This window comes from Ochotona princeps, chromosome 11 (genome assembly GCF_030435755.1).
Source record: "Ochotona princeps isolate mOchPri1 chromosome 11, mOchPri1.hap1, whole genome shotgun sequence".
Lineage (NCBI taxonomy): Eukaryota > Metazoa > Chordata > Mammalia > Lagomorpha > Ochotonidae > Ochotona > Ochotona princeps.
In genome coordinates, this window is record NC_080842.1 from 7,835,434 (window position 1) to 7,860,424 (window position 24,991).

The 24,991-nt window shown below is 47.7% G+C and overlaps 1 protein-coding gene across 2 annotated transcripts; it reads right to left on the reverse strand.

Annotated features, from left to right (window-relative positions):
• Positions 1-287: 287 nt before the first annotated feature.
• CHRNA6 (cholinergic receptor nicotinic alpha 6 subunit) lies at positions 288-12,126 on the reverse strand. 2 transcript variants are annotated; one of them, XM_004592744.2, is made up of 6 exons: positions 12,048-12,126; positions 10,499-10,638; positions 4,602-4,646; positions 3,527-3,636; positions 2,471-3,440; positions 288-521 (listed from the first exon to the last, which is right to left on the reverse strand). In XM_004592744.2, exons 1-6 carry the CDS (start codon positions 12,124-12,126, stop codon positions 390-392), a joined length of 1,476 nt encoding a protein of 491 aa, XP_004592801.2. In that variant the 3' UTR covers positions 288-389. The 2 variants fall into 2 exon arrangements, with proteins under 2 accessions (XP_004592801.2, XP_058525793.1); XM_058669810.1 differs by lacking the exon at positions 4,602-4,646.
• Positions 12,127-24,991: the final 12,865 nt, after the last annotated feature.

Genomic DNA, 24,991 nt, shown 5'->3' on the forward strand with positions numbered 1-24,991 from the left:
TTACCAAGGCCCAGGTTTCACATCTAACATGTGTCATTTAATGGATACACAGCACAAACTGGAGAGGCAACACAACCTCTCCCAGTGCAATTTGATGTCAATCACTTAGTTCAGCTATAATATGAGTCATTGGAACTCCTGAAAGTCTAGCTTGCGTGGAGCCCTGGAGCCTGGCCTGCCCTCTGAGCTTGCGGTTGCTGTCTGCTCTGCCATGCTACAAAGCAGGGTGGTCAGGCTCCCCATTCGCAATGAGGTGCTCTTATCCTCTAATCATCAGCTCCAAAAGACGAGAGACTTAAGTGAGAAGCTCTATGTCCCTTTCCTACGGAGAAGAGTCTAGAACAAATATAGTGTCAGCAATTTCATGGCCATGAAAGGAAAAACGTGTGTTATGGTTTTCCTGTGTCCCCAAGTAGTGGCTGCAGGAACAGTCCTCCTGTTCCAAACACGCAGACGATGATAAACACCCAGAGGAACACTCTGTCCACCACCATGGCCACGTACTTCCAGTCGTCCTCCACCTGAAATGCAAAGAGGCAACACTGTTAAGAACCCAAACTGCAGGAAATACACTCTGCTTCACAAAGCAGTTTCTTTTCCAAAGGTTTCCCCAACAATGTTTTTTTATGTGTTTAGTTGAGAGGTGTAAAGAGAGAGAGAGAGAGAAAAGATGCGCTCCCATCTACTGGGTCACTTCCCAAATGTCCACAACCACTGGGAATGGGCTGGGGTAGAAGCAGGGAGCTGGAAATTCAATCCAGGTCTCAAGGATCCTGGGGTGGCAGGAAGCCAGGGGCTGGAGCCATCACTGCTGCCTCTTAGGGTCTGCATTCCCAGGAAGCTGAAGTCAACAGCTAGAACTCAGACCTGAACCCAAGTGCTCCCACATAAAACGCGGGTGACTTCAGCAGCTTCTTAACCATCAAGGAGGATGATGCTTGTTTCCCAGCACTCCTTCATTCAAGCGTCAGCGCTGTTGTGTCTCCTGTGGATTGTCTGAAGAGAGTATGTGGCAGGTGCCTCATGCCACTGACTACTGAGTCTAAAGAACTCAATGAGTCATGAGTCTCTGGGCCACAGAGCTTGCTTGATTCCTGAGGGGCCAGCACTGTGGCACTGTGGGTTAAACCACTTTCAACGCCATCGTTCTCTATCAGGGTGCCAACTTGAGTTCTGACTGTTCTGTTTCCAATCCATCTCCCTGCTAACGCACCTGGAAAGGCAGCACAAGCTGGCCTAAGTGCTTGCGTCCCTGCCATCTATATGGAAAACCTAGGTAGAGTTCCAGGCTCCTGACTTCAACCTGGCCCTGCCCTCACTATTGTAGCCATTTTGAGAGTACAGTGGATAGACGACCTCTCTCTTTCCACTCTGCCTTCTAAGTGAAGGAATAAACAGACCTTCAAAAATGAAATGAAATGAAATGAAATGAAATAAAATAAAGAGAGAAAGAGAAATGCTTCTCCTTTAATATCTCAACTTGTATTATGTACCCCACTGGATACTCTGGGCTTTAAGACAGGAGAGGCGCTGGGAGCAGAGGAGCCTGTGGGCACACATGGCATCCCCCTGGGACATGTACTGCTGCTGCTGCTGCTGCTGTCGAGGCCTCTGGGCAGCAGCTCCTGTTCTTCCATCTCTGGTCACCATCTCAGGGGTGACATCTTAAGAACCCTACCAGATGGGACCCAGCCCATGGCTTCTCTCCTAGATAGGTGGATAACATCATCCCACAGGTGAGGTGGACCCTGTGTGACTGACAGCCTCTGGAGTCTCTTCCCCTGTGCCAAGTGGGCAGACTCGAGTCGTGCAGATGCCAGCAGCTGTGGCAAGAGGCGACACCAGGAGCTGCAACCCAAGTTTCCAGTGGGGTGGGGCAGGGTGGGGGTGTATGTGAGGCCCTGATCATGCTCTTGGTATGCAGAATCCACACGAGCCTCTGTTGTCAGGATGGGGTGGAGGTGGGGGCTGGCATGGGGCAGGTGGAGGGGGTCTGAGCTGCTGTGGGCTCTGAGAGATAGAAGCAGAACAGTGGCAGCTCACAACACCTCTGCGGGCTCATCTGATCAACACTGCCTCCTCACTCCCTCCCCAGGAGACTTGGAGGGGTTGGAGTTGCCGGGTACATGCCCTGGATCTGACCATTCTCATAGGCAAGCTGCTCTGCAGCCCTTTCCCTCCACCCTTTGGGGACACTCTTCCCTTCCCGGCTTTCTCGGCCACTGTTTCCCACACAGGCACTCTTGGGTTCATGACCCAAGGACTCCCGCAATGTTCTCTTTAACCAGATCTCACTTGAGGTCCCATTTCCAGAGGTGAAGCCTCTCCCTGGGGCTGGCCCCCATTAATCCACACCACACTGGGCTGCAGGCTGAGGCTGCCTGACCTCTTGCAAGCCTCTACAGTGCCCACCCCCTGTGGCTGCTCCAGGTGCAGTTGGCTGGCTGGACCAGAAGGGCTGAGCACTTACCGCCTTGGTCTCATTGTGGCTCTTCATATTTTCTGCTATGAACTGAACACTATCAATCACATCTTCAACCTCAGGTGAGTGCTCTATGTTCTCAGTCTCCCACTGGTGGCTTACTCGCCTCCTGCTGGGGACAGGCTCACTGGATTTGCAACAGCGGTAGCGCTCCTTAAGAAGTTCAGGTTCCACGCGATTAGCAAACTTGACCTTGGCAGGCCTACGGGCCACGCCCTTGGGATGCCGACCAGAAGCTGTCTCCCCCATCGTGGTCACAGGTCTGCGCATCACGAGCACCTGGGGGAGCAGCTGGAGGAACACTGTCCTCACCCACTTGGGCATGGTGTGTGTGGCGGGGGTGCGGTAGTGGATGTTCAACACAAACACGGTCACTGCAATGGACAGGGTGACGAAGATCATAGTGAACAGCAGGTACTCGCCCACCAGCGGGATCACCAGCGAGGTGGAGGGGATGGTCTCTGTGATGACCAACAGGAACACCGTCAGAGAAAGCAGAACCGAAATACAGAGCGTCACTTTTTCACCACAGTCTGAAGGCAGGTAGAAGACCAGCACGGTCAGAAACGAAATGAAGAGGCAAGGGATGATGAGATTGACGGTGTAAAACATGGGCAGTCTTCTGATGTAAAAAGAATAGGTGATATCCGTGTAGATCTCCTCACAGCAGTTGTACTTGATGTCATGCTTGTAGCCGGAAGCATCAACAATTTCCCACTCACTGTTTTCCCAAAAATCATTCATGTCCACTTTTGATCCAATGATCAGGAGATCAATTTCAGCCTTGTCGTAAGTCCAGGAGCCAAACTTCAAAGAACAGTTTTGATGATCAAAAGGGAAAAAGGTTATATCCATTGGACAGGAGCTCTTAAAGATGGCCGGTGGGGTCCAGGTGATGGTCCCATTGTAGTCAAGGAGAGCCTTGGTCTTGCCTTCCATTCGGAAGCCGCCAACAGCACTGCAAAGCAAAGCAGACCCATTAGGGGTGGTCCTCTTGCTGTGTGGGCCCAGGCGCCTAAAGGAGCTTCAGAAAGAGACCCATACTTGTTGTAAAGGACAATGTCAGGTTTCCAAATCTTATCCGCTGGCACTCGAAGACTCTCAATCCCATCATATTCTGTTGGATCCCAGCGCAATTTATAGTCATTCCAGATCTGAAAGAAATAGAAATCGGATTCTGGATTTTCTTGATTTCTGCCAGCACTGGCCGCCACTGAGCTAGTGCTAAAGATGGAAGCTGAGCATCCCATGCCAGTTTCCCATGGGAGCAGCGGGAGTCCAGTAACTCGGGCCACAACCACTGGCCTGCCAGGCTCTGCAGCAACAGGTAGCTGGAGTCAGGAGTGGGAGGCGGGCATTGAACTCAGCTATTTGCATGGGGAAAGTGCTGTCTTAAACAGCATCTTAACCACCAAGCCAAATGCCGACCCCATTAGGTCAATTTTTTTTTTTTAGAAAATGGAGTTGAAAGGTTGCACCTATGAAAAATAAGGGATAAACAGTGGATCTGATTTCAGCAATTTATAATAATAGATAATACTAATAATTAAAAGATAATTATCTACCGATTATCAGTTATTGACTTATCTTATATGCCGGCTTCATTTCCATATTCTGTGGCTTTACAGATTTACCCAAACTAGAGTAGCAATATATTTCCTAATATTTGTTTTTAAAATGTTCTAATCTGTAATAATGAGTTTGCTACAACCACTGAGTGAAGGGCTGAGGATTTTTTATGAAAGAAGGAAATGACGTGACCCACAGACAGTTGGTAGAAATGTAACCTGTATGTTCCTGGCTTCAGCCATCATCTTCTCTGGGCCAATGGGTGAGCATCAGTTGCTGGAACTCACATCCCAGATGGTAAAAGTAGAAGACTTGTGAACAGAAGTCAACAAGGACAGCACTGTCCACCTCAGAGACCCTTCTGTCACAAGCTTTCTGCACCTGAAAAGCTGGCTTCCGGTCAGCTGTCATCAGAGCTGGGTGCAGACGGTGGGGATGCCACACTAGATAACAATCTAGACTCTCTCAGAGCCTGGGGATGGAAAAGAACACCACTGGCAACATCCAGTGGCATGGGTCAAACAGGGGCACATCCAGTAGAGACACGTACGTGACGCAGCCACAGATTCGTTTCCATGATCTGGTTTACTTCATCCTGGGGAGAAGAAATAGTACTTTCTTAGCCTCAAACATCCTTGCAGAGGAAGTGGAACTTAGAGCAAGAATTGCCACTAACAAAAGACACAGGTCTGAGTTCTTTGTTGCAAAGGAGGAAAGTAATGAGCAAAAATCACCCCAAATGAGTCCCAAGCAAGTTTCACAGGTAGGAAAGAGTGGGTTTGCAGCAGCACTGGTGAGGCCACCTTGGATTGGAAGAGCTTAGAATTGGGTCACTTACAGCAAAGTTTATTTATTTGAGAAAGAGAGAGAGTGATCTTTAATCCACTGGCTAACTCCCCCAAAGATGAATTCCAGCGCAAACTCCGTGGCCACAGGACCCCTCCTTTCTGAAAATGGAAGTTTCATGCGTTCACGTTCCAGACCCTCTGGTTCCTCGGGGCGTTTTTTTTTTTTTTTTTTTTTTTTTGTTTTTTTTTTTTTTTGTCTCCTGCATGAGTTCATGACTTGCTTTTTGGGGCTCTATGTTGCCTCTGTACCTGCACAGTAAGCCTTACCCAGCCCTGTCTGCTGCCAGGATTTGGGATATAAACCTATCTGTGTGTGTGTGTGTGTGTGTGTGTGTGCGCGCGTGTGTCTTTCTCTTTGCATTTCGAATAACAGTGGGGAGAAAGCAGAATAGCATTTACTATGCAACCAGAGGTGTGGTCTGGAGCCAATCCTTTTGACTTTGAGAGGGATCATGGCTTTCAACTCCTGTCTTGCAGAGCTAATGTAGGGCTCACCTCTTGGGTGAAGCCTTTCCTGTCACAGCAGCCCACAAAGGGTTCTGGGCCTATTCAAGAAAATAAGAGTGTATGCAGGAGGAGGGAGGAGAAATGCCGTGGATGATACAGGTTCTGCGCCTGCTGTTTCTGCTTTTACTCACATACTAAAAGCCTTCCTCCCACCCTATGCATCAGATCCCTGTGGCTCTCAGTCCTGTGCCTGTGTGACTCCATGCACCTCCCAAGGTCAGTGGCAGCTCTGTTTTCTAGGTGGAATCTGCCACACACTCAGTTGACATCCTGTCTTCCCACTTGCACCACCACCTTGGGCTTTTCTTTTATACTTAGTGTTATTTCTTTGAAAGGTAAAGACACAGACACACAGAAAAAGATCTTCCATTTGCCAGTCCATTCTCAAGATGTATACAATAGACAGGGCTGGCCTTGGCTGAAGCCAGGAGTCTGGAACTCCATCTGAGCCTCTCATGTGGGTGGGTGGCAGGGATGCAACCACGTGAGCTGTCACCACTGCCTCCCAGAGCTTTCTTCAGCAGGCAGCAGAGCCAGGACTTAAACCTAGACTCTGATGCGGGGTGGAGCACCACGAGCAGCATCTCTGCGCCCGCGCTCATCCCAACTCAGGCCCTCACTGCACAAACATTCACCAAGTCACCAGCAAGTGATGAGAGCAGCCGCTGGATGCCACACGCCCTTTCCTTCAGGTGTTTCAGCTGTCAGACAGGGAGATGTAAGAGAACAGAGTACAAGATAATGTCCAGTCCTCTGAAAGGAAAATGAAGAGGACTGGAGTGGTCTACACCTATGTATGTGTGGATGCACACAGCAAAGAAGGTTTCTAGGAGCTGGCAGTGACTAAGCGTAGCAAGTGCCGCATTGTCCTGCAGAGACCCGGGGCCATTGAGGGAACACATTCCAGGCTGGTGTCCCAAACACAATGAGTTCCTAAGCAGGTACAACTCAGCATGAAGACCACTGGAGACACAGCCTCGGACAGCCTTGCAACACAACCACATGGAGACTCCAGGAGGATCCCCAGAGGCCAGCAGTGGATTCTGGAAAGTTCCTCAGCTGACCTTACTTCTCTAAACACCGCAGCAATCTCCCAATAGATGTGCTCACCACAAGCCTGCCCTGAATCACAGAGCCTTTCAGGGGCACTCTATTTGGCCACTCCCTTCTCATTGCTGCCTTTCTGGAGGTCCCTAAAGAGAGATTTCACCAGGCTTCCTCCTGCAAACTGGTTTGTGTCAAGCTGTGGTTAAGTGTTCTGGTTTGAAAAGGTCAGCAGAAGGAGTTGCATTTGGGTTTCCCACTGGTGTGCAGAAGCAAAGTGACCTGTAGGTGTTTGTCTCTTGGCAAAGCAGTTCATAATTCCCCAAATACCCAAGCCTGTGGCCAATGCCTTCTGGATAGGAGTCACCTTGAAATCTGCACAGCCCAGCTGTCAATCACAAGACTAACCTGAGCCCACAGAGGGTTTCAGAGGTCAGCAACAGAAGTCCTTCCACCTGCCAATGCCTGCTGCTCTCTGCACTAGACACTGTGTTCATTGGGCAGGATCATCCTGGCAACAGTGCCACCTCCCCAGTAACTCCGCCATGGACTGTCAAAGCTCCGTAAGTGTGGACACACTCAGAGGTATCAACCAACTCCATCCAATTCCATGCCACAGCAGTGGGCATCGGCACCACTACCAGAGAGTCTAGCACAGCCATGGGAGGCCAACAAAACCACCCGGCTTGCTGGCATCATGGCCTGAAGCCTCTTCCTTGGGGAACTTAAACAGTGGATGCTCAAATGCATTAAAGACTTTGAGTTATCATCTCAGAGGGACTTGTTTCTAGGGGCAGTAACACTCAGAGGTTCAAGTCCAAAGGACCAAGAGGGCTTCATCTAATACAGAGATTAAGTGTACCACTCAGAAGAGCCAGGCCATCACAGACACTAGGCAGGTGCTTTGCCCTGGATCCATGAGAGGCACAGCAGTCACCTGCTGACCCTAAAAGCATCCACCAGAAAACCTTGTGACAAAGGCCAGCCTGCCTAGAAGGAAGCTATCGGAAGTGCTTAAAGACCAGCTGGGAACTCAAGCAGCAGCAGAACGGGTCTGTGGATGGAGGAAACCAGCTGCCCTGCCTCACGGAGCAGCCACAGAGCTCACCTGATAACAACCACACGGCCCAACAATGGGGCTGCTAGACATCTATCCTCGAGACAGAAAGATTGATCTTTATACAAAAGTCTACACACCACTGTCCATAGCAGCCTTATGGCAATAGATCACAACTGGAATTGATCCCAATGTTCCTCAATAAGCACGTGGCAAAAATACTCCCTGGTACACTTTCCTGCTAATGCGCCTGGTAAAGCAGAGGAAAATGACTCAAGCACCTGGACCCCTGCATGCATAGGGGAGACCTGGAGGAAGCTCTTGGCTTCTGCCTGGCCCAGCCCTGACTACTGTAGCCATTTGGGGGAGTGAACCAACAGATAAAAGATCTTTCACTGTATCTCTCTTTCTGTTACTCTGCCTTTCAAATAAATATAATAAATCATTTTTAAAGATTTATTTATTTTTATTGGAAAGGCAGATATACAGAAAGGAGGAGAGACAGAGAGGAAGATCTTCTTCCATCTGATGGTTCACTCCCCAAGTGGCCACAACGGCTGGAGCTGAGCAGATCCAAAGCCAGGAACCTCTTCTGGGTCTCCCACGTGGATGCAGGGTCCCAAAGCTTTGTGCCATTCTTGACTGCTTTTCCAGGGCGCAAGCAGGGAGTGGATGGGAAGTGAAGCTGCCGGGATTAGAGCCAGCACCCGTATGGGATCCTGGCACGTTCAAGGTTAGGACTTTAAACGCTAGGCTATCATGCTGGGCCCACAAATCTATTTTTTTCTGTCAAATCAAACCACAGAACCACTTGGAGAGTGCATAATCTGGGAGTGGGAGAGGCCTGGGAGGGAAATAATGGGCTCCTCCCTCTTGGGTTACCACTCCCACAGGAGGGCACAAAAACTAGGACAGGGGTTGGGGTCACTAGACAGTGAGGCACCCAACAACATACATGAGGGCTGGATAGTTGAGCTGATTAGATGGAACTAAGTTTTAATGCCCTTTGACATGTACAGGAGCCGAATGGGATGTGGAACATTCTGGACTAGTCTGCTACACATACTGGCAAACCAGGGTAGGGGGAGGGCCTGGTGGGAGTTATTGTTGGTCGCTCTGACCAGGCTGCAGCTCCCACTGGTTTAAGTGATGCCGAGTAAGTGCTGGGCAGAACCAGGCTGGACTGCAAACACCCATTGGTTCCAGTAGAAGTCGGGGCTAAAAACAGAATCAACCCAGCAATTGCAACCACCAGCTGATCAGGGCGATGGACTATGCTGGGCCCTGTACTTGCTAGTACATACAAGAATCTGATCTGGGAACACTTCAGACAGTTTCTTTGGGGATCTCCCCAGTTAAAATGCCGGACTCAGAACCCTAAGCAAGAAAAGACAGAAGACAGAACAAGTCAATCAGCCACCTCAGCTATGTGTTGGCAGCCAAATACTGGGCAAACGGAGACTCTATGATGGACTATGTCAATCAATGGGTTCTTCAATGGCCTCATCGTGCTTGGAGTGGTGAGATTGACAGCAATTCATAACTCATGAACTATCAAAACCACTTGAGCAAGACCCTCAGAGCATGCCCCACATCCGGGACTTGGGGTGGGTGGGAAACTGGGTGGGGCTTCTCCCTCAATATCCCCATTTACCTCAGATACATGAAGGAAACAATATGGAAATAACAGTCTAACCCACTTTCCTATAGCCCTTAAACCCTAATTAAGTAAAGATGGTCAAAAATATAATAAAAAGTGAATGGGAAAAAAATAAAAAGAAAATAAAAAATTTAAAAAGAAAAAGGAAATTATAATGAGTGAATGAGTGGGAAAAAAATCAATTCCATATATTTACATATTAGTTGTGATTCCACTTATGTATCACATTTTTAAGTGGTAAAATTTTATAAATCAAGGGTAAGCTGGACAAAGTGTAAATGCATACTTCTAATCCCTGTATATAAGTCTACAATTATTTCAAAATAAGATTTCAACTTAAGGAAACCACATTGCTCCGTCTCCCTAGAGGTAATGGAGACAGAAAATAAAACTTGTCAGGGGACTCCTAGGAAAGCTGCTGAGGGACGTCACGCTGTCTCTTCTGCACCCTTGGCCCTTCTCGCCTTACCTCCTGCTCCTTGCCAAGCCTGTGAATCCGGCAGCAGACAGTGGGCATGGGGGCTAATACGCCACCTGGGACACCTGCCTGAGTGTCCAGCTAAAATCCCAGTTCTGCCTTTCCCAGCTACCTGCTAATTTGCATCCTGAGAAGCAGAAGATAGCCAAAGTCCCTGGTCCCCTGCCACCTGTGTGGGAGTCTGGTTAGAGTTCCAGGCTCCTGTTTTAAGTCTGACACAGCCCTGGCTGTTGCAAGTATTTTGGGAGTGAACGAGTGGAAGAGATTCTCTCTCTCTCTCTCTTTCTCTCTCTCTCTCTCATTGTGCCTTTCAAATAAATAAAGTCAACTCAAAAAAGAGAGAGAGAAAGAGTTTTGGTCCTGCTTGCCCTTGAACACAGCCACAATAAATTAAAATCTCTACATTCATCATCCCCTTTTCAGGAGTGGATAACACCATCCATGAAACAAGCTGCACTTTTTCCGCCTTTGTTACTAGACACAGCAGACTTAATGCATATTCTGTGCCTGTGTGGAATAAAAAGAGGAGGCGCTTTGGGGGTGCATGAGCCTGATTCACCTCAGAGTCAGTGCTCTTCCAATGTCTAACTCCCATGGCCACAAGATGAGGATGAAGAGGTTCACTTTTCCTGGCTGATGAACTGGCTAGGAAAACCTTCCCACGTGTGGTGCTGCCGGGGGAACCTCTCCTTGGCCACGGGACATGCAAGGGCCAGCACTCACGCAGACGCAGGCGTGCCTGTCCAATTTGGAGTCCCTGGAGAGCAGCCACGGTGGAGAACTGCCTGACTCCTAGAGTGAGCCCCATCTCCATGACCCCTAGAGCAGCCCACCGTGGAGCCACAGCACTCACCACATTGGCCAGCTGCGTGATGGCCACTTCAAAATACACCGTCACAGGATCCGAAACATTTTGCACAGGCCGGATGAACCGGTTATACTTAGAAAACAGTTTGTGAAACAGTCTCTCCTCAGATGCACAGCCCGCACAGCCTGGGGGAGGGGAGTAAACGGGAGGGTCAGGTGAGGGCTTGGAACTTTTGTTTATATCACTATACAAAGCCGACCATCTGTTGAGCAGAGAAAGAAGCTCTGTGGTGATAAAGGACCAGTCTGTTGTCTGAGAGATGGATCCAGCATGGCCAGCAAGGTACCCAGGGGGCACCTTCCCCGAGTGAACCAAAGTCACTGTTGGCTTATTTCATCAGGGACTTCACAACCATCCTCCTGGTCAAAATCAATTTTAGACACTCAGCTGTTTGGGGATGTTTATAAGAATGAAAGTTTTTACATACAGGCAAATTTGCCTGAAGCCTTTGAAAGAGGATTTCAAATTAGTTCTTGAGGAACAGAATTCAGGTGTTTAGATTCTAGATCATCATTTTATGTGTCTTGCTGTATTCTTCCAGGGGTGTGCTAAAAATAAGTAGCTTGCTTTCATTTGATGCAGTTCGTGTCATTAATGGCCTCTCTACATGGTCTCTCATCAAGTTCATGTTTGACCAAGGAAACAGTATCCCCTGCACATCCCTCCACTCCCAGAAATGTCTAAGTGGCAAGGAAAGACAAGGAATGGGTTGGCAAAGTTTCTCAGGGAGGAGGGCTGCTGTGCTGCCAACCGACGAGATGGCCCAGCAGGCGCATGTGGAAGCAGTGAAAAACTAAGGCTTTAGAAGAAGAAAAATTGCTAAACGTGAAGCAGCGTCCCTGCTGCCCTAGTTAGGAATAACAAGGACAGTTCTTCATGAAACAGATTCAAAAGCTTCCTTGTTTCCCATCTTTCTCCTTTGGTACATTTTAGATATTCCCTTCCTCCAATTCGAAAAGCAAGCCCCCTGCGCCCAACAGTCCCGGGAAACGTGGTGATGCCTAGCAGAGCAGCTGCCACCCCGTTTCAACGTCTTAACTTTTCAAATGAACGATCTGACTCTTAGGATGCATTTCAGCATTATCGTACAATGTGTTTCCTGAAATGAAGATGATTATCTACAAAAGAGCAAGCGCATTCACCCAGTCATCATGTCAGCTAGCAAATAAATCGGCACATTGGAAATAAATAAATTCTAACTACAGATAAGCAAATGGAAGGCATCCACAGCAGAGAGAGATTGAAAACTGCAGCATTCTCCTTAATTTGCATTGAGAAGCCACGTTTAATTAGGAAAATGTAATAGAATGTGATTTACACATACCACGCCCGAATCTCACCTTACCGATTAAACCTCATGGACACACAACGAACAGATACATCAGTAGCCGCAACAGGGGTGGTTCCGCTGTAGACACTTGCTGTGTTTATTCAGAGACCTTCAGATGTGCTTGTTCATTCAAGTACGGCTGGAAAGGAAAGTGAGCACGCAGAGCTGAAAAGGGGCCTGGGTGTAAGCAGCCACGACACCTACCTTTAAAGACAGGCGTGAATGCACCCAGGCAGAGACACAAGCCCAGGGGTAGGAATCCCTGACTCTTGCCAGCCAGCATGGTGCAAACATGCTCTGGTCCTTCTTCCAGGGAAAAGACTGCAGAAAACAGAGCAACCAGACAGCTGCACGAACCAGACCTTTTAAATCCTCTCGGGCTCACGGTATCCACGTGTCTTTTGCAACAGAGAAAGCAGGCACAGCGCACCACGCGGTGTTCCCAGAGGCTGGGGCAGACACGGGGCAGAGGACAAAGACTCAGTCTGCTGTCAGATGAGTCATAGCGCATCCTGCCACCTGCCTAGGATCTCTTTCCTGGCAGGCAAGGTGCAGGAAAGCAGGGAGGAGTGTGAGACGGTGGGCGCCCGAGGGAGGACGGACTATGGAGCACCTCAGCAGCTCCCCCCGCCGGAAAAGCCAAACTTCTGCTGAGCTCCAATCACAGGCCAAGCATCTGCTCTCCTGGCACTTCAGAGCGCTTGTGGGGAAAGGAAATTAAAAGAGAAATGTATGGGTTAAACTGCCACCCGGAATGTCAGCACCCCACATGAGCATCATTTCAACTCCTAGCTGCCCCACTTGTAACCCAGCTCCCTGCTAACGTATGGAAGAAAGCAGTTGGGGTGACCCACGTGCTTGGGCCTCTGTGACCTACGCAGCAGATCCAGGTGAAGTTTCTGGCTCCTAGCTTCCACCTGATCCAGCCAGGGCTGTTGTGGCCATCTGGGAGGTGAACCAGCACATGAAAGACAGCTCTCTTCTCTCTCTCGCACACACTCTGTCTGCCTTTCAAAAAAAAAAAAAAAAAAACAGTTATTTTTTAAAAGTAAGTTAATTGAGATGCAAACATTTTTGAAACTCATCTGTAGTTTTTCATAATGTGCACTTTTTGAAGACCACTCCTTTTCAAATGCTGTGAGTTGCCCAGTGATTGAAGACGTCACTTGGACAGAAAGTTTTCACACTCTGTCTCTGTTTGGTGAAGTCCAACTTAGATTAGACACAATGCATTTTTTCCTTCTAATTCCAGAACTTTCAGCGCTTTTTCCTTCCAAGTCCAGGAATCATTGCTCAGATGGGAGATTAGGTGTCAAAAGCTGAGGAATCCAGACATTTTCATGTTTATTTAAACATCCTTGTCATCCATCAACTTTTGTTTAAGCCTGTGGTCATTGCAATTCTTGTCCATGAGAACTTCCGGTCACATCTGATTTTCTTGCTGATGACAGAGGAGCTGGTCCTGACGATGCTCTCAGGCCTTCCCCTCCCTGCCTACTCTGATGTCAACACAGAGCCGGCACACTTAGCAAATACACAAGTTCAGACAAATAACTTCCCTCAAAATTCTGCCAGCCTCCTATGTCTTGGGAGGACAAAAGAGGAACTGCCTGGGCAGTTTATCACAGGTACAGGAACGATTAAAGAATGAAATAGAGGTAAAAGCAGAGGATGGTTTGTTTTCATGTAAAGTGAGAGTACCTATTGGAGAGAGAGTTTGGGCACATTCAAGGTTGAATTACCCAACTGTGAGGTTTGGAACCATCAGTTTATATGATCAGGAAGCATAGGTGGTGGAGCTCATTGAATATTCATGGGCTGGGGCTGGGTTGAGTACCACCCATTTCCTTGTCCTTTTTTGAGAGTCATGGAAATTTCATGGTGTCAGGTGCAGGATGGGTGTAGGAACATCAGCTGTGGGAACTCATTCTAGTGATATTACATCTGCAGATCCTCCTGGGGATGCAGTGGCCAGCCACGTTGGCGATTTTCATCTCGCACAGATTCCAGGCAGCAGTTTTCAGAAACTACACTTTTTGGTAGCACAAGTGAGAGATTTGGGACGAGCAGGCTACATGGAGATTCTGGCAACTTCGGCTCATCCCATGAGCTGCTCCTCTTTACCTCGAATCATCTTTTCCCTCCCTTCAGATTTTTTTTTTGTTCTCTAATATTTATAGCAAATCAAGGGAGGAAGGTCTGTCTTGTGTAACTTCTTCATCATGGGTCAGGCCATCACCTCCGCCTAGACAGTAAATGAAAATTCCTTGCTGCCTGAACTAGAGGTTCCACTGGAGGAGCCAGAGACTGCAGTCCCTACATAACCAGTCCCTACATAACCATCCTGGAAGAGACAAGTTTAACAGGATGGGTCTCTAGGGGCCAAAAAAGGAGCAAGAGTGAGAACAGTGTCAGAGAGAGGAGAGTGTGGTGGAAGAAAGCCAAGAAATTTCCCTTCCCCAAATCCTGGTGCCTCTTGGTTGGATCATAAATCCTTGTGTAATCTCCATCCAGAGGATCATTGTTAAGTGTTGTGGGCTAAGGAGTTGATTAGTGCTCGTTAGCCTGGGCAGGAGCAGGAACTGGGCTTGTGGCTAAAAACACCTAGACTAATTGGACTCATCTGTATCCAATATCTGCTAAATGAGGATGTGGTGGGAAGAGTATATAAGGAGGGCCCGGCGGCGTGGCCTAGCGGCTGGAGTCCTCGCCTTGAAAGCCCCGGGATCCCATATGGGCGCCGGTTCTAATCCCGGCAGCTCCACTTCCCATCCAGCTCCCTGCTTGTGGCCTGGGAAAGCAGTTGAGGACGGCCCAATGCATTGGGACACTGCACCCGCGTGGGAGACCCGGAGGAGGTTCCAGGTTCCCGGCTTCGGATCGGCGCGCATCGGCCCGTTGCGGCTCACTTGGGGAGTGAATCATCGGACGGAAGATCTTCCTCTCTGTCTCTCCTCTGTGTATATCTGGCTGTAATAAAAATGAATAAATCTTTAAAAAAAAAAAAAAAAGAGTATATAAGGAGAGGTGAAGAAGCAATAAAGAGAGACTTCACAGAGACTTCTACCATCACTGGTCTCCGGTCGGTGCTTCATCCCCAGAACCTCTCCCTGTCCAGGTTACTGGCTCTGCTGGTCAGAGCAGTGAAGTGTATCAGCCTTTATCAATCTCCCTGTATACTCCACCTGGTTCTGCCACTGGGTAGTCTAGCACTAGTAGATCATCCATGACCACTTAAGCTAGGGAATCTAAACAGTTTTCTAGTTGCATGAGATCTGACCAGGGATTTGTGTCAAGTCGTCCTTGGCAGCCAACATGTCTCTTAAAGTAACTTCATGGTTTATAGTAAGATTCTCTCCTTTTGCTCTTACGGCGGAAAGGTTTATCAGGAGTGTTATCCTGAGTGGCGGTTTCCTCAGGAAGATGGTAGGGAAGCAGGTCAGCTGGAAAGTACGGTAGCTTTAATGTCACTCTCTGTAAGTTACGGTGAAAGCAAACTTTTAAATTGTACTTTAGCCTTTTGAAGGTAAACTTGAGGTTTCCAACTGGCTCACAAGAGTAGACCAAATCATTCTCAAGGGCTAGAGGCTTAATTTTTGCCAGATAGGCTCAACTAGAGGTTCCCTATAACTTAACTACAGTGGGAGTGATAAGGCTCACCTGGGAGGCTCCATTCCATTTCAATGGCTATTAGTCAGAGGGAGATCTCTGTCTCCAACCTTTTTAAAGATGCATTTATTGGGCCTGGCTCCGTAGCCTACTGGCTAAAGTCCTCGCCTTGCACACACTGGGGTCCCATATTGGTGCTGGTTTGTATCCCAGCAGCCTCACTTTCCTTCCAGCTCCCTGCTTGTGGTCTGGTAAAGCAGTCGAGGATGACTGAAAGCCTTGGGACCCTGCACCTGTGTGGAAGACCCGGGAAAAGCTCCTGGTTCCTGGCTTCAGATGGGCTCAGCTTCAGCCGTGTAGCCACTTGGGGAGTGAGCCAGCAGATGGAAGATCTTTCTCTGTGTCTCTCTTTCTCTCTGAAAATCTGATTTTTCAATTTTAAAAAAAGATGCATTTATTTGCTTGAAAGTAAAAGTGATAGAGTGGTGTGAAGAGAGAGTGAGAGAAAAAACATCTTCCATCTGCTGATTCACTTCTCAAATGACTACAAAAGTCGGGTCTGGGCCATGCTAAAGCCAGGAGCTAGGAGCTTCATCAGGACCTCTCACAAGCAGGGCAGGACCGTAGTACTTGAACCATGTTCTGCTAGCTTCCCAGGCACATTATCAGGAAGCTGGATTGGGCATCAAGAGTCCAATCAGAACTCAATCCAGAACTCTGATATGGAATGTGTACGTCTCAAGTAGCGGCTTAACCCACTGTGTCACACTGTTGTCCTCTCTCTCTAACCAAACTAAATCTCCCGGAGGATTGCTCAGAATTTTGGGGATCTGACGCTAGGAGAATCTTGTAGCCATATTCTGGAAGAACCTTCTGCACTTGTGCTAAATTGATAATGTGCTTTAGTGTATTTTCTGATTCTGAATCCAGGAGGATGTCAGCAGTGAGGAAGGGCTTCCGCATGCAGCACCTCAGAAGGATTAGCAGTAAAATAGCCTTGGATGCCATTCTAATCTCAAAGAGAACAGAAAGTGAGCAATAGCTTGAGCCAGATTCTGAGTTCTCTGGACACAGTTTGGCCAGGGTTCTTTTAAGACAGTGATTGGCTCTTTAAACTTTGCCTGGAAACTATCCTCTTCAGACATGTGGAGATAATAGGAGATTCCCAGAGCTGTGGCCACCTGCTGGGCTACCCTGGAGATGTGGAGATAAAAGGAACTTCCCGGAGCTGTGGCCATCTGCTGGGTTACCTTAGAGGCAGAGGAATGGCCACTGTCAGGCTGGAGGGACCCTGTGAGCCCTCCAGAACAAACACACTTAGTAAGACTTTGGACACTTCTTGTGTCCTTACCTTTCTGGTCAGAGAGGCTGCTATCCACTCAGTAAAAGTATTGATGAGGACTGAAAAATACCAATGACCTCTGCTGGCAGTATAGTAGTGAAATCTGTCTCCCGGCCCTCATCAAGGCAGGTTCCTCTGTACGAGAACCAGTTCAGCAGAGCTGCCAGGGTTATTTTGTAGGAAGAGGGGGCAAGATTGAGTCATTCCCTTGGTAACAGTAGATTGCCTTTTCACCCCAGAGACACAAGGGACCATTTGCCATGAGACTTCTCTTTGCAGATTGGTACAGCATTCATTACTTGGGTAATTTTCCACGGGGCTGCCATGGGGAGCTTGATTTTACAGGTGCGATCTTTGGCACAGCCTCATCACCACGTATACCACAGGAGAACCATCCAGTTGTCTCCAGAGGGTGCAGAGGAGCTGTTTCCAGAACCGTCTTTGTTGCTGTATGTGCTTGTGTATTTCTGTGACAAGACGGTCATCTCCCTTTGTTCCTGGCAATGAAAAACAGCCCTTTACAGAAGCTTCACAACTGCCCAGAGGAGAGGCAAACTTTCTTGGCCATGTTTAAGGGGTGATTTTATTTGCAGTCAGCCACCTTCTTTCTTTCCAAATGACCACATGTGCATGTAGCGTGAAGAAAGCATATTTGGAACCTGTGTAAATACTGAGACTCTGTCATTTCCCTAGTTTGGAAGGCCTTGGTCAAGGCAGTAATTTGGCCTCTTGAGCTGAGGTATTGTCTGGTAATACCTAAGCCTCAACAAGTTGGTAAGATTTACTGTCATAGCCTGCCTCGTTAACTCCTTTCTTTATGAAACTGTTGCCAGCACTGAATCAATCTGTTGATTTGGTTTTTCCAAAGGCTTGTCTCCTAGATGAGGCTTGTATGAATGGATGGACTGTAAGGTCTCTATGTAAAAGCGACCTGGCATTTCAGCATCTTCAAATGGCAGAAAAGATGCTGAACAGAGAGAGGACCCTGCTCTGCTTTTAAGAGTGACCCCTAGTGACAGTCTGAGCATGAAGTAAGGTGTCCTCCTACAATCTCCAGAACCCCTTGTTGGTGTGGAGTCTGAACTTCACAGGGTTGACATGAAATCAATGTGGTGGTTCCTTCTATCCACGGTGTTGTAAGCAGGCATTCCTCTAAAGCATTTGAGACTATCCTGTGGCCACTGAAGCCGACTGCTTAAGAAAACAGACCAGATCCAACGTAGTAGCCTAGTGGCTAAAATCCTTGCTTTGCATGTGCTGGGATCACATATGGGCACTAGTTTGTGTCCTGGCAGCCTCACTTTCCTTCCAACTCCCTGCCTGTGTCCTGGGAAAGCAGTAGAAAATGGCCCAAAGCCTTGAGATCCTGCTCCCACGTGGGAGATGTGTAAGCAGGAGCTCCTGGCTTCAGATGGGCTCATCTCCAGCTGTTGCAGCCACTTGGGGAGTAAATCAGCAGATAGAAGATATTTCTCTCCGTCTGTCTTTCTCTCTGTAAATCTGATTTTCCAATAAAAATAAATAAATCCTTAAAAAAAAAAAAGAAAAATAGACCTCTGGTCATGAAAATGGGTGCAAACGTTGAGCGAGTATACCCAGGGCTATTCCTTGTGTTTCAACAACAAACAGGGCGAACGGCTTGTGTAAATGAGGAACACCTATTGTCAGCAGGTCATTCATTTTTTGAAGGACCTCAGTGTGTTTCCTGTCCACTCGAGTGAGTATCAGAATTCTGTAAACCTTCATTAAAAAGCAAAATAAAACAAAACAAACTCCCAAATTTTGCACTCCAGATCCTTAAAAATCCTGCAATTTCCAGAAGTGTCTCAGTTTTTAATTTCAGGTGTTTTGTTGTTGTTGTTGTTTTTCCCCTTTTCTTGTACTGGGGTGGCCCTACTTCTTGTATAGCTTCCTTTTGCTTAAACAAGAACACATGATTTCATGAGTCAGGACATATCCCAGGTAGACTACTTCCTGTTTAGAGATGTGGGCTTCGACTAGGCTGCAGCTCCCACTGGTTGATGTAAGGGCCGAGTATGTGCTGGGCAGAATCAGACTGGACGGCAACACCCATTGGTTCCAGTGCAACTCGGGACTGAAAACGGGACCAACCCAGCAATTGCAACCACCAGCTGATCGGGGTGATGGACTGTGCCGGGCCCTGTGCTTGCTAGAACATACAAGAATCTGGTCTGGGAATACCTCAAAGTTTCTTTGGAGATCTCCCCAATCGAACTGCTGGACTCAGAACTCTAATCAAGAAAAGACAGAAGACAGAGCAGATCAATCATTCATCTCAGCTATATGTTGGCAGCGAAATATGGGGCAAATGGTGACTTTATGATGGACCATATCAATCAGTGGACGACCTCATCGAACGAAAATGGCAGCGATTCATAACTGGAGAACTATTGAGGCCACTCGAGCAAATATCTCAGAGCATGCCCCACATCCGGGACTTGGGGTGGGCGGGAAACCGGGTGGGGCTTCACCCTCGGTGTCCCCCTTTGCCTCAGATACATGATGGAAACAATATGGACATAATGGTATTGCCCACTTCCCTGTACCCCCTGAACCTTTTTTTTTTTTTTTGACCGCAATTGACTATGTAAAGATTGTCAACAACAATAAAATAAAATAAAAGATCTTTTTTTTTTTTTTAAAGATTTATTCATTTTATTACAGCCAGATATACACAGAGGAGGAGAGACAGAGAGGAAGATCTTCCGTCCGATGATTCACTCCCCAAGTGAGCCGCAACGGGCCGATGCGCGCCAATCCGATGCCGGGAACCTGGAACCTCTTCCGGGTCTCCTATGCGGGTGCAGTGTCCCAATGCATTGGGCCGTCCTCAACTGCTTTCCCAGGCCACAAGCAGGGAGCTGGGTGGGAAGTGGAGCTGCCGGGATTAGAACCGGCGCCCATATGGGATCCCGGGGCTTTCAAGGCGAGGACTTTAGCCGCTAGACCACGCCGCCGGGCCCTAAAATAAAAAATCTTAAGAGATGTGGGCTTTGATAATGGAAATTTTATATTCTAATCCTCTAAAAAATGTAAAGCCTGATGGTGTTTTGCTGGAATTCTCCTTAGAGGTCCTGCGGGTAAGGATATCACCCACACGTTTTCAAATGGCTCCAGGCTAATTTGGTCTCTAAACTCCTTGGAAAGAGCATTTTCTAGCAATCCCTAAAGCATTGGAGGAGGACGGTCCGAGGTATTTGCTGGACTCCTATTTGAGAAAGGATCAGTTCATTTACTGGCTACAGATGCTCGGCTGTGAAAAGAGAATATTTCAAGTCTAGGACTGTGAACAAGTGAATCTTGATTCAGATATGTGGGGCAAGATAGTGCAGGGATTTGGCACAAGAAAGTAAAATGGGATAACATTCTCACTTATGTCCCTGAGGTTCAAATTAAAATTGATAGTCGCCGTTTGGTTTTGAAACTGTCAGGATGGAAATTCTGCAAGAAGCTTGTCATGGAACCAAGACCCTAGGATTGAGAAAGCCAGAAGGTGTGGCACTTGCTTGGCTTCTGGTTTTAACAACTATTGGAGTCGGTGAAGAAATCCTGCCTTGTCCTTTAGCAAGGACAGCGTGACTAGCCCTTCTAGGTATGTCTAACCTCAGACCTAAGGATACACACTCTGTTTTGAATTTTTTTTTAATTTTTTTTTATTTGAAAGGCAAAGCAAATAAAGAGAAATACAGGAGAAAGAGGGTGATATCCTACCCAATGGTTTACTTCCCAAATGGCTGCAATAGTTGGGCCTAGGCCAGGCTGAAGGCAGGAGCCAAGAATTCCATTTGAGTCTCTCACATGGGTGGTAGTGACCCAAGAAGTTGGTCCATCTTCCTCTGTCTTTGCAGGTACATTAACAGAGAGCTGGCCCTCCCGTATGGGGTGCTCCCAAACTGGCCCTCTCATATGGGGTGCTGGAATTGCAGACAACAGCCCAGCTCACTGCACCACAGTGTAAGCCCCTCTGTTTTGTATTTCTTTAGGGAGTTCATTCAAGTTGGATCTATCTGAGTTCTCATCAGCATCATAACAAAATCTTTAGATTTAGGAGTTACAAACCTGAAAAAGTGCCCAAGAGAAATAGTAAATCTCTGCTGAGTAAAGGAGTAGACATTCTGGCATCATGAAAAACTGGTGAGAGATGAGGATATCTTCCATCTGGAAAGCCAGAGACCATGCAAATTCAAGTCCTATGCTGACCCACTTTCCCACTTACAAATCCAGAGCAGGTGAGTGGCCCCTGTATCAATCAATAGTCTTATCTGTGACATGCAAGATGGCCTGGGTATATGAAGGTCATTCCTGAGCCCCTTCAGTCCTTGGATAAGGACAAGAAGGATATTTTAAAGGCCTCCCTTCTCTTTGGAGCTGAGGACAATCCCATTTCCCATGCCGTCTTATTTACAGTGGGACAGCGACTGAGTGGGTTTCTCAGGTGAGGTCACTCCCGGCACCATTGTTCCAGCTCCACCATTTGAAACCTGCTTTTCACCCTTTGTCACTTGTCACTTGGTCACATGCACTTGCTGCTATGACTACTAGAATTTGAGCCTCTTTTCTAGTCTGCTGTTTGCCCACATTGAAGTCCCCTTTCCTTCTTAACTGTGTCTCTATTGTTAAGTACCCCAAATGCTATATCCCACATCTGGATCATGGGAATGTGGGGTCCATTTCAGTGTCTGGAGTTTCCTCTGAATATTTGTGACTGGTTGGTTGATTACTTGGATACTGAATGAGACTGTCCCTGGGGTATTAAGGGGTGTCTATGTCATGATCTTTTATGTTTCTATGTCATCCCCTTAATAAGGCTGAGTTCTCTTCTTTATGCTGTGTTACCTCCCTGATTTTGTTAGAATTTGTAGGTTCTACAATACATTCACTTCATCCCAGCCACAAGATGGATCACCACCATATGAGCTTGTCATCTTGACTTTGTGGCCCTCTTGGAAACTCCAGCAAGGATACATTTATGGAATCACCATGGCCCCCATGTCATGGTGCTAGGCTGCTTGGCTGCTAAGGAGTCAGCATGGGCTTCAGCTTCAGCCCAGATCCTTCGTCTTTTTCAGAGGTGGACAATGTGTCGGTCTGACTCCCAGGCCAGGGTCAGGTTAAAGCCCAGGGTTAGCGCCTAAAACTCCTCAGTTAAGTTGGTAGACTGTTCTGGAAACATCCCCATCTTTCATTTACCTTGATGTAGGTCATTCATGGGACAAAGAACGTGTGCTGTAATGGTCCCAGTAGCTCCATGAGCCACCTCCCTTAGAACTGAATCTCCTGCCTCTGAGAGGAAACAATAAGGTTACAGCTCCCAGAAGGGGTGGGGTTTAGGAAAAGAACAGGAAAGCTTGGCTATGAAGTATTTCTGACCACTGACAGAATAGATTGAGTTGCAGGATGTTTTTATTCAGTGTTCAGCTATCCCCACACTCTGTAGCTTGTATTGTGGTCAGGCAATGTTACAAAAGAAAAGAATATCTAGCTTAGATTTTCTGTCTTTAGGAAGACAACACAGATTTGAGTCCATGGTGATGGGTGAGGATTTATCTAGGACTGAAAAGGAAGAGCCTTTTTATGACCTAGGGAGAGAAAAAGGAAAGTGGTAATATCTGACATCATAGGAGTTGGCATCCTTTGGTGCCCCCAGCACTTCCAAGCACTCTGTGGACCAACTAGAACCTGGCATCCTAGATCTCAAACACAATGCTTGGCACCTGAGTCTCCTCAGGGCATTCCTCTTGCTCAGGTCTCTAGGCCCCTGGGGCTCTCTGTGAGGTGAAAGCTACAGAGTCAGTCGTGAGAGATCTGAGGTCTCATCTTTAGTGTGCTTGGTACTTCAGGTGCAGCCTGTAGCAGTTTGATATAACTCTTACAATAATCCTGAAGCAGTAAAAGAACATGGAAGAAGTTTGGAAATTAGCATTGCTTAGAACTCCCTTCACTGTTGCCCCAAGATCATACCTGGGCCCTATGTCCTGGGCCTTCCATGGACAGGGAGACAACAACACTATAATAAATGATAAGGAACACAGAGCTTCAGAATAAGTGGTGGGGTTGGGAATATGAGGGTGGCCATATGCCAAACAGTGTTCTACAGAGACAGCATGGGATCCTTGGGAGAGAGAGGATGACAGCGAGAGGATGATGGCATATGTAGGCGCAAGCTTGCTGCATGGGGTACAAATACCTCCTTGGATAAGGTTGAAAAATATACAATAGAGGGGGCTGAGCCACTGTGTAGTAGGTTAAGTCTCTACCTGTGGTGCCAACATCCCATAAGAATGTGTTTTCAAGTCCTGACTGTTCCACTTCCAGCCCAGCTTCCTGCTAATACATCTGGGAAAACAGTGGGAGATGGCCCAAGTCCATGGGCTCCTGCATCCATGTGGGAGACCTAGAAGCTCCTGGTCCCTGGCTCAGGACTGGCCCAGCTCTGGCTGCTGTGCACATTTGGGGTGTGAACCAGTGGATGGAAGATTTCTCTCTCTCTTTTTTCATATATATATATATATGATAAATATATATATATACAACTCTTTCCAGTGAAAATGAATAAATCTTTTTTCTTTTAATGTCCAACAGGGCACGCATCCTAAAGAAGGAAAAAGCCTAAGGTTTAGGTTTCAGTGAAAGAGGCCAGACAGTGATCCAGTGGCAGTGAGGCAAATGAAACCCCCCAGGCGCTGCACTATTTAAGAGCAAGTCCCAGTCACTCTTACATACTTGTTTCTGAAGGACCCAAAAATATCCAATCTGCACGTTCTTGGCTCTCAACTTAACCACCTCCAACAGTCTTTAGAGGGGAGACGCACCAGGGTCAAGCAAGTTAAACTAAATGGAGGAAAGGTCAGAATGCAGAGAAAGGCAGTGAAAAACTAAGACACTAAAGCACGTGGGGAGAGTTTGGAAAGAGATTAACTGACCAGTTTCCGGGTGGACTCTCACCCCCTTTTTAGGCTGACTGTCACAGATGCTGTGGGGTGGTAGCTGGGCTTGGGTTCTTGTCTCCTACACAGCGATCAGATCAAGGATGAGACATGGGTGAGAGTTATCACAGAACATTTATTTACGAGTGAAGGGAGAGTACATATTTGAGTGGAAGCTGTCCCCCACCTGATCTGCAGGCATGGTGGAGGGGGTCGGGGTTGAGGCTGAACTGAATGTTCACAGAGGGAAGAGTCTGGGGTCAGGGGTGAGGACCACACATCCCTTGCCTTTCCTTCACGGTGTCAGGTGCGTGACAGAAGGAGGACAGGCAGCCACCGTGGGGGTCGTCACAGGAACACAGCCAGCTGCCATGCTGGTTATTCGCGGTCAGGGCAAATTGTCGAAGCTGTTTTACAGGAACTGACGGGTTGGATAAAGCAGGCAGAGCTGCATGGAGGGGCAGGCAACCTCAGCTCCTCTTTGCTAGCTAGCTCCTTGCCCACATCAGAAGGAACATTTCTTTAGCACCTGTCTTACCTGGTGCACTGGGAGGGGTGCATCAGATAATGGCATCAGATGCTATTCAAACCTCCCTTCGTAGATGGCCTTTGTCCTGTGTTGATGTGCCAGGTAGAATTTGCAGAGATCCAGAGAGGAATGAACAGGGGGAGTCTGGATAACACTCAGCCTTGATGGATGAAACACCATCTCACACCTGAATGAAAAAGCCTGTCTTCCCAGCCTGGGTGTAAACCGGGTTCTTTTCACACTTTCCATAGGTGTATATGGCAGTCTCAATTCCTAGCTCTTCTTTTCTCCCACGTCAAGTGGTCCTGCCCTTCAGCTAGCCACCTGTGTGATTATGGAACCACCCTGGGGAAGGGAGCCTCCTTTCTTCCAGCAGCAAACCTGCACTGCCTCGGGTGCACGGCTGGGCGACATGGGGTCTCCGTGAGCAGAGGCCACAGGAGAGCCTTTCCAGGGCAAATAATGCAGGAAAAAGCGTGCAGCCTTTAAAGCCAGCTGGACCTGGATTTAGATTCTGGTCCTAACACTTCCCTGGGGGATTATATAACCTGCTTCAACCTGCCCTCCTCAGGAAAACATGATTAAATTTAGTAACATAGGTTGTTTGGTCTTCCCTTCCCCTATTTTATGTGTAATTTTTACTCATTATTTTCCACTTCAACTGGGTAACACAAGTAATTAATTTTGGAGGGCCTGAGCTTGTAAGAATACATAGATAGAT